Source organism: Leucoraja erinacea, chromosome 39 (assembly GCF_028641065.1).
Source record: "Leucoraja erinacea ecotype New England chromosome 39, Leri_hhj_1, whole genome shotgun sequence".
NCBI classification, from domain to species: domain Eukaryota; kingdom Metazoa; phylum Chordata; class Chondrichthyes; order Rajiformes; family Rajidae; genus Leucoraja; species Leucoraja erinaceus.
In genome coordinates this window covers 11,542,875-11,556,516 of record NC_073415.1, presented here as the reverse complement: position 1 = coordinate 11,556,516, position 13,642 = coordinate 11,542,875, and the positions used below count along the sequence as shown (strand labels likewise).

Here is a 13,642-nt window from a genome sequence, read left to right as displayed (position 1 = left end):
TTAGTATACAGTATATGCCTTTTATTCAATCTATTACATCAATTCGTATTTAAAAATAAACATAGATTTGCAGTTGGAAAAAACTTATTGTAATGGAAATATTTCTCAATCAATTTTAGTTATTGCTATAGTCATCGTTTTATTGAAGACTGAAAGTTGCATTTTATTTCTTTTGGAAAGTGTGAGAAATGTATTATGAAGCTTTTATTTTTTTCCAACCTGCGAGGATATGATTAGAACAATAAGTTAAAAAGCAGTTAAATCACCCCTGGAAGCGCAGGTGAATCAGATGTTTGCCTTGCTCAAGGGAAGGTGATTTTTAGTAAATTGCTGAATGCTGATTGAATTCCCCCTCTTTTTTCAGTAATTTCTGGTATATTTCCAGTCTCCACCATCTGCAGTTTATTTTTTGTCCTGGTCTGAACGGGTAGCTTCTGCCTGTGGTGTGGGTATCAAGCAGTTACAGGTGTGTGGGATCTGGATGGGGAACACAGGAATATGTGGTGATCAAGGTGATTTACAAGCCCATTCTAACTACACCAGCAATTCCCATCCAGATGTTGTCACTGGTAAGCTAAAAGGATAGTCAGTGAGTCCTATGCAATATAATTTGGCTTGATGTTTCTGTCTGTAATTGAAGATGATCCTTAATCCTGTGTGCACTCTCATTTGCTCATTTGTCTGCAACTTTTTGACCAGGGTCCTGAGAAGTCACGTTCACAACTATTGATTCTGGATCGTGGTTATGACTGTGTATCCCCAATACTACATGAGCTCACACTCCAGGCAATGGCCCACGACCTTCTGCCCATTGAACAAGACATATATTCGTAAGTTACCTTTTAAACTAACGTTTTGTGTTGGAGCTGCTGCAACCCTCTTGGGATACATTCCGTTGAAGGTTGTGAAAGAATCCCGTATTATTAAGGATAACACTTTCAAGTAAAGACCAATTTGAACAGTATAAAATGTTTGTTCATTGTTTCCTTTGAGATCTTTAGCGCTTCATTCTGAGTTTTTCTGCCTTTAGTTGATTTTAATATTCCATTTCTCAGTTCCTCGTGATTCAAGAGGGGAGAATGGAAACTTTAGTTTAGAGATACAGCAAGGAAACAGTCCCTTCATCCCACCATGTCCAACCTGACCAATTATCACCCATACACCAGTTCTATGTTATCCCAGTTTTCCATTCGAGACACTAGGGGAATTTTACAGAAGCCAATTAACTTACAAGTTGGCACTTCTTTGGAAAGTGGAAGGAATCCGGAACACCTGGAGAAAACCCATTTAGTCACAAGTAGAACGTACAAACTTCATACAGACAGCGCCCATAGTCAGGATCGAACCTGGGTCTCTGCCGCTGTGAGGTAGCAACTCGACCACTGCCCCACTGTGTCGAACCTAGAGATATTTTGTCGGGGCTAAATTGCAATCTCAGCAACTTTCTGTCTTTGTAGTAAGCTGGGTACATGCTTGAACACTTTACTGCTTTGTTCCTCAGGTATGATACTACAGGAGTGGCAGAGTCACGCGTGAAAGAAACTCTTCTCGACGAGGACGACGAGCTGTGGATGAAGCTGCGCCACTTGCACATTGCTGACGTCTCCAAGTATGTGCATTTGAATTGTAGCTAAACTTCAAAAGCACTTTATTTGTTGTGAAATAGTGAAGGATGCCTGTGGTGCTGGAGTGAACAATTCACTAACGGTTTGGAAAAATGTTGTACATTCTGCTTCATTTAGCACAGTTACTGTTTTCCATGTGGTCCTAATATCTGTCAACATTTCCACACTGAAGTACCATAATCTTTGCTCTGAAAACTCAGAAAATTCTCAGAAAACTAGTAAAATATAAACACACATGCAATTACCTCACTTCTAGAATAAAAATAATAATTGCCATCTACAAATGTTGAACGACAACTTTATTTTATCCAACCTTCCTGTGCTCATCCACTTAGTGTTGTTTGCACCATGGAGAATAGTAAAGGAATTTAAAATTATAATTCATTGATTCTACATGCACACACATTAAAAAACAAGTCTCCTTTGCACCTTCTACATGGAGGACTCGGGTGACTTGATATAACAGACAAATTATACTCCAATTCCATTGTGTGATAACTGATTGGTAAATGGCTACAGAATACTTGTAAAGCAGTATTGCTACTACGTTCTAGATTTGCTGTGAATCAGAGAGTTTCAACTCCAAGACAAAAGTGTTCATCATGGGTACTGATCTCATAGAAAATAGGCGCATGAGTAGGCCATTCGGCCCTTTGAGCCGGCACCGCCATTCAATATGATCATGGCTGATCATCCAAAATCAGTACCCCGTTCCGGCCTTTTCCACATATCCCTTGATTTTGTTAGCCCTAAGAGCTAATCTCACTCTCTTGAAATCTCCCCATCTTCTAAGGTGTCTACAGGAGTCGCTGCCTCAAAAAGGCAGCCAGCATCGTCAGAGACCCATACCATCCTCGACACGCTCTCATTTCACTCATGCCACGTGTGGGCTCGGTACAGGAGCCTGACAACTGTCACAGCCAAGTTCAGGAGCAGCTCCTTCCCTACACCCACCAGGCCATTAAACACTACAACCTCCAAACTACATAGATTTGGGGATTTTTTGTTTTTGTTTTTGCACTATCACTGTTTGTTATAAAATACTCTTGACTCTCCTCCCTTTCATACAGGCAGGTGACAGAGTTATTAAAGACATTCTGTGAAAGCAAAAGGATGACCACTGATAAGGTGAGCAGAGGTTTATTGAATGCTTATTCCGCACGTATAATTTGTAGCTCCAAATGAAGGTTAAATAAGTGAAGGGGATTGGACTCTTTGTTGCAGAGCTAATTTTATACCTTGTCATGAGACTGATTATTTTGTTGGAATGCCTAGGCTGAGAGGAGACCTTGATCAAAGTACATAAAACGATGAGAGACATAAATAGGATAAGGAGTCAGAACCTTTTTCCCCAGGGTGGAAATGTCAAAGATTACACGGCATAACTTGAAGGTGAGAAGGGCAAAGTTTAAAGGAGATGTGCAGGGTAACTTTTTTTATACAGAGGGTGTAGATGGCTGGAACACACTGCGAGATATGGTGGTGGAGGCAGGTATCTAAGGAGCTTTTAGGTGGGCACGTGGATATGCAGGGAATGGGGGTCTATGGATCCCGTGCAGGCAATGAAATTAGGTTAGCTTGGCCGACGGGACTCAAGGGCTATTCTCTTATGTTCTATGTTTGATTAGTTGCTCCTTATTGATGTGTGGATGCGATTCTAATCATCATTATCAGTGATTGGAGGGTAAGAATGTTGACGTCTTGTACAGATTTGTTTACCACGGAAATTAAATGTGAAACATTAATGTACTACAAGCAGATTTTTGGGAGTTAAAGTAGGCTAATATTAAATTTAAACCCCAATCCTTCATTGCATCGCATCTCTGTCCAAAACTTCAATTAATGGTTCCAATTTAAAACAGATCTAATGGTCCTTGAGGTCATTGAGGACCCAAGACGCTGTTTCACAAGTGTTAAAGTCTCTTCATTGGATGTGGACAGTATAAATGAATATTACATTTGGATGTGCCCAGGATAACTTCAGGCACACACGTACTAGTTTCATACTTTGAGCAGTTGATGTTGAAGTGAAACCAATGACAAAATCACTGATTTTTCTTTCAGGCAAATCTGCGGGATCTTTCTCAAATGCTGAAGAAAATGCCACAATATCAAAAGGAGCTCAGTAAAGTACGTGCTATGTTTCCCATCTGTCAGTCGGATGCAAGAATAAATGAGCAGACGCGTTTACAATGCAAGCTCTAGCAATCTGTTCCCACAGGGAAATACTGAATGGAACATTAACCCTTTTATAATTACAGGATATATTGATAAGACCATATCTGAAGTACAGTGCAGAGTTTTGGTTATCTTATTTAAGAAAGGATATCATGTGCTGTCATTAGAGGCGGTCTGAAGGAGGTCCACTGGGCTTATGTAGTGAGGGGAATTGTTATACCGCTAGTTCCTGAGGAAATTTAGATCCAAATCTTTGGATTTGAGAAGGGTGATCTTATTCAACATACAAGATTCTTGTAGGACTTGGTGGTAGCTGTTTAGATGCTCCCACTATTGGAAGAATATCAAATTATGAGGCATGGTTACAAGATTGAGGGGTGGGGAAAGTCTTATAAAAGTGTGCATAGGAACTACTTGCGAAGGCCTCTTTCATTATTTGATATTGCCATGGTTCTTGTAATAATACTTTTTTTTCCCTTCCAGTACTCAACACACTTGCATTTGGTTGAAGACTGTATGAAGCATTTCAAAGGCACAGTTGAGAAGATGTGCAAAGTGGAGCAGGTCAGATCACTGGGAGCACGTGCTAATGTAGTTGTTAGTAATGGTCAGAGGGCATTGGCCAATTTTTGTGACATGAATAATAAACTGGTCATTTTCATATGAGCCTATCGATCACCCATTCACACTAGTTCTATGTTATCCCGCTTTCTCATCCACTCCCTACACACTAGAGACAATTTACAGAGGGCCAATTAGCCTACAAACCCACATGTCTTTTGGATGAGGGAGGAAACCCACATGGTCACGCAGGGAGAAAACCACACACACACAGACACAGACACACACACACACACACACACACACACACACACACAGACACACACACACACACACACACACACACACACACACACACACACACACACACACACAGACACAGACACACACACACACACACACACACACACACACACACACACACACACACACACACACACACACACACACACACACACACACACACACACACACACACCCACCCAAAAGATCCAATGAAAATAATCGTGCCGATTTTACTGGATACAAGTATCAAATCCTATGACAAGATTAGAATCATCCTGTTGTATATCTTCCTCAAATCAGGTGTGGTATTTTTACATTAAAGTACTATTCAGTTCATCCATTGAGAATTACAGATGTTTTTACAAGGCAGATTAGGTGAGGCTGTACTCAGCAGAGCCAGCATGAGAGCTCTTGTTGCTACAGCTTGGTGGCCAGAAAGGAAAGCATGACGTGGCACATCAAAGTATCATCATTATGGGAGTTTATTCCAGTAAAGAATACTCGGCTACTGATGCAACTTGATGTGATAGATTTTCTGGAATCTGATTCCTCAGTCTGTTAAAGATGGTGTAAACAGTGAATTGTAGTAATACTAAGCTGCTAATTTCAGTCTCTGCCAAGTTCGTCAATGTTGGCCAGGGTTCACATCAACTTCTTGGCCTTTCAGTTTCGCATTTCAAACTAAGGAGGAGAAAGTTCTAAATGTAATTGCTTGTAAATATCTTAAGTGTAGGCTTCCATTGATCTGGTAACTTTTACTTTTAGATGTCCCAACATACTTTGCAACCACTGAAGCAGTTTTGAAATGCAGTTATTGCACATTATGTAGGAAATACAACATCTAAATTCACACAGGAAGTTCTCAAAGAGAAGGGTGTCTCTTTATAGCAATGCTGATCAGAGCTATCGGGGGGGGGGGGGGGGGGGGTAACCATTTCTGCTGCTCTTTGGAATAATACAATGGGATCTATCACACCCAGTTGACAAGACACACTATTCAGTCTGAAGAAGGATTCTGACCCGTAACATCACCTATTCCTTTTCTCCAAGGATGCTGTCTGACCCGCTGAGTGATTCAGCATTTTGTGTCTATCTCTGGTATAAACCAGCATCTACAGTTCCTTCCTACACGTCAAGAGTGTGTTCAATTGTCATTTGTACCGGCAGCAGAACAATGAAATTCATACTTGCCACAGCTTCACGACCCATGAACAAAATAGCAGACAAATAAATATACAATAATCCATAATGCAATATATTAATAAGTAATAATAGTAGGTAGCCATAATTGTGCCAAACCAACGTGTGGTGCAACCAAAACAAAGTCCAGAATAGGTCCTAGACGTTGAGATAAGGTTATGGTTAATGTTGTGTAGTGTTCAAGAATGTGATGGTTGTCGAGAAGAAGCTGTTCTTGAACCTGGTTGTCACATTTTCAGGCCTAACGCAGAGAGTTAAGCAGCATCTGTGAAGGGCAACAGATAGAATGTTGTGTGTGGGGTCCCATCTTCACTCTGGTGGAGCAGAGAGAGGGGGTAGTATCTAGAAAGAGCCATTCTTTCTACCACCTATCCCGTCTCAACTCCATCTGCCCCAACCCGAAACATTCCATCAGTTTCCCTCCACAGATGCTGCCCGACCCGTTAAGTTCCCCCCAGAACGTTATTTTAACTCAATATTCCACAATCTGCGCAGTCTTGTCTCTCATGACTCCGTTATCATTTCTGTATTTGAACCTTGTGGCCTTTGGTTGTTTCAGGGATCACAGAGGAGAACCTCACCAAACTTATTCAGCACGCAAACATCCAGGTTGACAGCAGCATCATCCAAAATGTTCAGAACCTAGGCACTACCATCATCACTGGGGTATGTAATACCTGGATACACTGCAGTTCAATTTTGCTTCTGGTCACTTTCGGCAACAATGCAACAATAGGTATTTTTGAACTAAATTCTTGTTTTGTTCCGTATGTTTTACAGGTATAATTCAGTGTATATTAACCTTATCAAATTGTAATGTTTTAAAATTATTTATGGTATATATCCATGTTGGACGTTTGGATAAGCATGTGGATATACAACGAATGGAAGAACATAGATTTTGTTCAGTGTGATTGCCAGGACGTGGTGATGCAGGCAGATAGGACATTGGCCTTTAAGAGGCGTTTGTATGGGTACATGGATATGCAGGTATTGGAGGGATATAGATAATGCACAGGCAGATCAAAGAGATGGTCCCGGCATCATGTTTGGCAGAGACATTGTGGGCCGAAGGACCTCTTCTTATGCTGCACTGTTCTCCGTTCTAATATCCTTTTCCATTTCATTTTAAGGGTGGATCACCCTCCAAGTCGAAACAAGACAGAAAACATCGAACAGAGTCAACTTACCAACTCTCCAGGTGGACACCAGCCATTAAAGACATTATGGAGGTTGGTGCTTATAGTACAAATCCAGTTTGTGTGCTGCACATTTGTGGATGGAATGTGATCTGTATTTTCATTGTAAAACATGCTTGTGCCATGCATCACGGAAAGACCTGGGATATATTTCTTGTCTCTGAGATCTACAGGCAAACAGCAGTGCAGGCACGAGTGTAATAGGAATTCTCAGCACTGTTGGAGCTGTGAATGTTTTCAGTGTCAACATATATGACGTCCCTCTTCATAGTATCTGTCTGCAGGATGCAGCCCACCCTGAATAATTTAGCTTGTGTTGTACCAGAGACTGAGAACCAATCCAAATATGTTACTTTGCAATGGTGTCGATATTTCTGCGTAACAGCTTGTGGTTTTCACAGGATGCCACAGAAGAAAAGCTTTGCAAAAAGCAGTGGCCATTTGTCTCGGACCCCACTCCAACGACATCCACTCAGACAGCAGTGAGGTATGTGATTGAAGCCTACTCTAACCTATTTAGTTGAAAACCAAAGTCAGATGTGGGGTGTGTTGCACAGATTGAACAGGTGACATGGTGGCGCAGTGGTAGAGTTACTTCCACACAGCGCCAGAGACACGGGTTCAATCCTGACTACAGGTGCTTGTCTGTATGGAGTGACCTGCGTGGGGTTTCCCTTCCACACTCCAAAGATGTACAGGTTTATATATTAATTGGCTTGGTGTAATGTAAAATTGTCCCTAGTGTGTAGTGTAGTGAATGTACGGGGATCGCTGGTCGGTGTGGACTCGGTGAGCCGAAGGCGTGTTTCCACTCTGTATCTCTAAACTAAACCAGTAAATAGCTTGGTTCTCTTTATTGCAGGTGTTGTGTGATTCCATGTTACATAGCAGTGAGACTAAATGAGTGGAGTGATATCACTGATAGACACAGTGCTAGCTTAACTCAGCAGGTCAGGCAGCATCTGCGGAGAAAAAAAGACGGGTGATGTTTTAGGTCGAGACACCAGGGATGCTGCATGACCCGCTGAGTTACTCTAGCACTTTGTGTCTATCTTTGGTATAAACCAGCAACTGCAGTTCCATTTTATTATTTCTTTAAACTCTTCAGTTGTATCAAAATGCTTCGATGGGCAATAAGTGCTGACCATGCCAGCAATTCCCACAGCCAGAATAAAGGCTTAAATGTTGTATTAATGTTCACGTTTATTGTCACATGCCCCAATTGGTACAGTGAGATTGTGTGCATGCATGGAATAACCCGCTCCAGTATTTATTAATACTGTGTTAATAATATCTGAGGAGTCTTTAACTGAAGTGAACATTTCTTCCCCCTTCCAGTGCCCGCTTTGGTCACTGGCACAAGAGCAAGACTCCAACAGAGTACAGAAGTGGACCCCGACTCATTGTTTTTGTTATCGGAGGCATCACCATGTCTGAGATGCGCTGCGCCTATGAAGTAACAAAAGCCACCGACAACAAATGGGAGGTGTTGATCGGTAAGTGTGGCAGCTCTGCCATTCTAGCATCATACAGCATCAAAACTGGCCCTTCCACCCAACTTGCCCACGCCAACCAACATGTACTGGTGTCGGAGGTTATGGGGAGAAGGCAGAATAGGGTTAGGGGAGAGAGAGAGAGATAGATCAGCCATGATTGAATGGTGGAGTAGACTTGATGGGCTGAAAATGGCCTAATTCTACTCCTATCACTTATGATGTCCCATCTACACTCGCCCATCTACCTGCCTTTGGCCCATTTCCCTCTAAATCTATCCTATCCATGTACCTGTCTAAATGTTTCTTTAATGTTGGGATAGTAAAATATCTACGTGGGATCATCTATATTGGAAACACTTATAGAATTTGTCCAAATATTATAGACTTTGACCAACTCTATCCAAACAAGGTTCGTCAAGGGTCCACTATCAGCTGGCACATGAAATAGCAGCTGGGGATTGTGGTTTGAATTGGCTCATAAATGCAAGTCACCTATTTCAGTTCGTCCTGCTTTTCATATTCCTGTCAGAAATAGTTATCATAGAAAATGGGTGCAGGAGTCGGCCATTCAGCCCTTCAAGGCATTCAATATGATCATGGCTGATCATCTAAAATCAGTACCCCGTTCCTGCTTTCTCCCCATATCCCTTGATTCCGTTAGCCCTAAGAGCTAAATCTAACTCCCTCTTATTATTGTGAGCAGCAAAATATTCTTGCCGTGTAAGTCACTCTTGTTGCAAAGGAAAACAAGCATCTAATTTGTGTACAGGAGGCTCTGACGAGCACAGTTTGACACTGACCATCCACTTGCAACAAATGCTAAATGCAAGGTAATAGTAAAAGTTTGAGGTAATATGTTCATAAGTGATGAGAACAGAATTTAAGTCATTTGGTCCATCAAGTCTACTCCCCCATTCAATCTTGGTTGATCCACCTTTCCCTCTCAATCCCATAACCCCTAACACCCATACTAATTAAGAATCTATCAATCTGTCTTAAAAATATCCATTGACTTGGCCTCCACAACTGTCTGTGGCAATGAATTCCTCTGTCACGGACCTGCCTGTTGGGAATGCTTGATCCTTCACTTGCAGCTGAGGCATGTCTATTTTTATCTGGTCAATAACAGAACAACATTTATCCATTTTTTGTCTCCACTCTAGGTTCAACTCACATCCTCACTCCAGAAAAATTCCTGGACAGCCTGAAGAATTTAGACAATCCCTTGGAGGCACAAAGCTGAAACAACTTGGATGTCACCGTCCCTTCAAAAGCTTATAGTTTTCCGACTGTAATTAAATCCACAGACTCTAAATCATCTGTTGTATGTTTAGCTCACGAGAGATAGATGTAATTATTTATTTATCCTTCAATTGAAGTTTACAGTTGTATCCTTTTGTAATTGTCACGCCTGGGTGCCATCAGTGCTAATTTGCTTGCCATTTTGGAAGCTTCCTATGAGTTCCTCCTCTTCCACACCATTTTGCTGCCTCCCAAATAAAAATGTCCCTCACCACTTGGATGGTGATTCATTAAATGTTCCCTGAGCCCACTGTTGGAATAGTTAGTCTGTATTTTCCAATAAGTGGCAGGTTACCCTTTTGCTAAGTGCGAAGGTGTTACGGGTGTGTAGATAAGTCGGGGAACTCCTGCCGTCGGTGCCTGGTCCGCACCGTCTGTGTCCTTGAGCTCTGGGTAACCTGTAGCTAGCTGGTGGTGATAGAAATCTTGTGGCTTCCTCCCTTCCCTGTGGTCAGCTCACCTGGCCCTTCCTTCCACCCAGACTTCACTCTGCCCTCCACATCACAACCTACACGGTCCCCTCCTGCACCCAACCACACACCTTTGTCCGTGGAACTTTTAACCAGCAGAAGGAGTTGTCGGGGTGACTCACCCCAGGTTTAGATAGAAAGGGGCGAGAATAAGTTACAACGGTTGTCATGAACCAGAATCTACAGGTTGAAGAATGAGGTGCACTGATGCTATCTGCTACCTTGTGAAACGCAACCAAAGCTAGCAAACAACTTGCCATCTGGTGAGTTGCTTTACTTCTGTAACCAATCTTTTCATGTATAATTGCAGAGAGTGCCTCGACACCAATGAAATCCCTCTTGTAAAATTTTTTACTGCACTTTTCATTGTAAACTGGAAGCTGGGATCAAATCATAAAAGATGATATATTTGTATTGTGTTGCATAATCTTTACCAAGCCCCTCTGCTTGCATATGTGAACAGGCATTAAACTTGTGTGTTTCATTCTTTAGATTCAGGTTCAGATAAAGTTAACCCAAATCCCTTTGATTGGACTGTGTAGAATACCAACTGTGCAGCCACCCCATTGTTGCTTTATATAGGCATACATTATATATGTTTGACATTTATTGAAGTATATTTTTTAAACCAAATAATGAAAAATAGAATTTAGGACAAAAATATGTTTAAGGATCAGTGGGACAGATGTTGAATTTTAAAATTACAATTGCAATAAGTACATTTAATCTGAAACCAAAATATATATTGCAGATTATACACGTTTCGTATCATATTTTCCATTGCCAGTAATCTTACTTAAATTCCTGTTGGATGATGTGCAATTGATGACACATTGCTGAATCAGGTTCCCTCTGACTAATTCGGGAGCTGTGGCCTTATTGCTTGCCCTCTCTATTGTCCTGGCCGTCCATGGTCAGTGGGACAACATCTACTCAAGCTATTAAACCCACTTGAAGGAAGCGGTCGAGGGCGATTTGCACTCTGGGTTTTCCACAGGTAGTGCTCTCCTGTTTATGCCCCCGCACCCACCCTCTGCTCCTGTGCCACGAGCACTGCCAAAACTAAAGGCTTAATGTGGAATCGTGGCCCAAACCTACATCCGATTACAGGCAGGTTGGCATGGACCAGCGTCCCACAGGATGCACAACAGGAGATGAATTGATTTTCTAGATTATTTAACCTAGTGAAGCTCGTATTCAAAGATATTTTCACGCCTAAACACTTAATACCTCGAAGGTAAATTATTAATGAAGTTCTCTTTATTAACTGAGAGCTTTCTTCTAGCGAGTATTTTAAATGTGTTTTGTTTTTATGTTTACTGGAGAAATGTGACAAGATTATTTTCTTTACCCATCCTCTAAGTTGAATCCAGTTTTCTGAGCTGTGAGTCCAGCTACACCTAGCGAGCACAACATTCCTTCTCTCAGTCGAGCGACCAGGTATTGTCACATTTCACACCAAAGGGGATGTTGTAGGTTTTTCAGCCAAGGCCTAGTTTGTCAATGTTTGCAAGAACTCCTGCCCTTCTGCAGCTCAAGGAGATGATTAGGAGATTACTTGGAGCCTCTGCTCACGGTGAGGTCCGCCAAGCTGCATGTGTTCACTTTCTGAAGCTTCATTGCACTAACTAAATGCATTGCCGACCCACTCTGCACAAGTTCCACGTAAATGGGATTTTTTTCAATGCATTGGATGTCTGTAAACTTTTTCTCCAATAATATTATGGATTTAATTTGTCCGTCTACATTGAAAATTTATTTAATGACATGTAGAAAATGTGGGTGGATTCATCTGGTTGTGGATAACCTTGCAGTCCAGTTTAAACTATTCATGGGATAGCTAGCTTGCCACTTTTCAAAATGTTTGCCTTAATCCACATGTATCCTGTTTAATTACAATGTATGCCTGAATTACAGAACTCTCCCAACACTCCGCTCTTTTAATGGAATGATACTAAAAATTGTTCCGAATGTATTGCAGCTTTGAAACGGTTTAGCAATCTGCTCTCCATTGGCACATTTAAGAAGTTGACCCTGCAAAAAGCACTTGTGGGAAAGACATTTGTAGTTCAAGGTGCATTGGGTTGAAGTGATATTTTCTGGTTTCTGTTGGAAGGTGATCCATTCATAGCCACAGGGCACAGGGCATTATCCAAGGTGCATTGTGCTTTGTGTTCAGCTGTATATTTACTCTTGTGCATACAGCTTGGCCTTTTGAAAGATTGCAGTGAATTCATTGACTTGCCTGAAACCCGAAGCACTTTTCAAGCCGGGTTATATCAGTGTTGTATTCCAACTTGTACTATGCTTTCCTCACCTCCACCAAAGACCCAGATCAATCACTTGTCTTCATTGGAACTTCTGAATTTGGTCAGTACCTTCCTGGTTCCTTTATGCTCTTCTCAACATTATGACTGTATATTGAGACAGAGTGCCGGAGTAACTCTGTGGGTCAGGCAGCATTTCTGGACAACACAGATAGATGACATTTCGTGTTGTGTCGTGATCCTTCTTCAGTCACTTGTCCGTGTTCTCCAGAGATACTGCCTGATCTGCTGAGTTGCTCCAGCACTGTGTCTTGTTTTTAAACCAGATCTGGGTATCCTTCAGCAATTAACAGGAGCTTCCCGTTCCTTCAGAAGGTGGTTGTGAGGGGATTGATGTGACTATCTGCAGTCAGATCGCATGCCTTGAACTGGAAGGAGCAATTTGATTCAATGTTCTGCCCTTGGACTCCACCGAGTAATGTGCCTGTAGTCAACAATCCAATGGATTTATTTGCAGTGTGTACATGATTTAACTGGATGGCAATCAATGTAAATATTTCTTCTTTATTTTAGCGGTAATAGCCAGAATATTTTTTGTATGTACGTGCATTTAACAATGACTGTGCTACTCGCGTGGTGTGTGTTGTGTATAATCTGCAAAAGATATAATAAACTTATCCTTTTGTTATTTAATTGAATTCTGTTTCCGAAATGAAAACCTAGCATTTTTCATACCATGACCTTGGGACAAGCTGAACAAACTTGAGAACACTGATAGGTGACATTTCAGGTAGGGATCCATCTACAGACTCTGATGAAGCCATCACGTGTCCATGTTCTCCATGGCTGCTGTCTGACCCAATTAGTTACTCCAACACTGTCCTTTTCTGTAAATCAGAGCCCATGGTTCCTTTTTGATTAATATACTCCAGGTCTTCCTGCATTCATTCATTAGCCATTTCATTCTCAAATGTGAATCAAATCGAACAGTTAATCAGCAACCTCCTCTTATTCTCATCTTTATTTTTGAGGAGGTTTGAGATTGAACAGCTGATGATG

General features: G+C 41.5%; 1 protein-coding gene across 3 annotated transcripts in view; it reads left to right on the top strand.

Annotated features, from left to right (window-relative positions):
- The window catches only part of stxbp2 (syntaxin binding protein 2), a 65,636-nt gene that overhangs the window by 20,829 nt on the left and 31,165 nt on the right, over window positions 1–13,642 (top strand). Inside the window, exons 9-19 of one of the 3 annotated variants that reach the window (XM_055663944.1) lie at window positions 700–830; window positions 1,502–1,609; window positions 2,696–2,753; window positions 3,690–3,755; window positions 4,287–4,410; window positions 4,854–4,949; window positions 6,409–6,515; window positions 6,983–7,081; window positions 7,450–7,535; window positions 8,387–8,544; window positions 9,708–13,279. In XM_055663944.1, coding sequence (XP_055519919.1) covers window positions 700–830; window positions 1,502–1,609; window positions 2,696–2,753; window positions 3,690–3,755; window positions 4,287–4,410; window positions 4,854–4,949; window positions 6,409–6,515; window positions 6,983–7,081; window positions 7,450–7,535; window positions 8,387–8,544; window positions 9,708–9,787 — 1,113 coding nt within the window. In that variant the 3' untranslated portion in view covers window positions 9,788–13,279. Of the gene's footprint in view, window positions 1–699; window positions 831–1,501; window positions 1,610–2,695; window positions 2,754–3,689; window positions 3,756–4,286; window positions 4,411–4,853; window positions 4,950–6,408; window positions 6,516–6,982; window positions 7,082–7,449; window positions 7,536–8,386; window positions 8,545–9,707; window positions 13,280–13,642 lie in introns of those variants that run through there. The other 2 variants (XM_055663945.1, XM_055663943.1) reach the window with 2 other exon arrangements.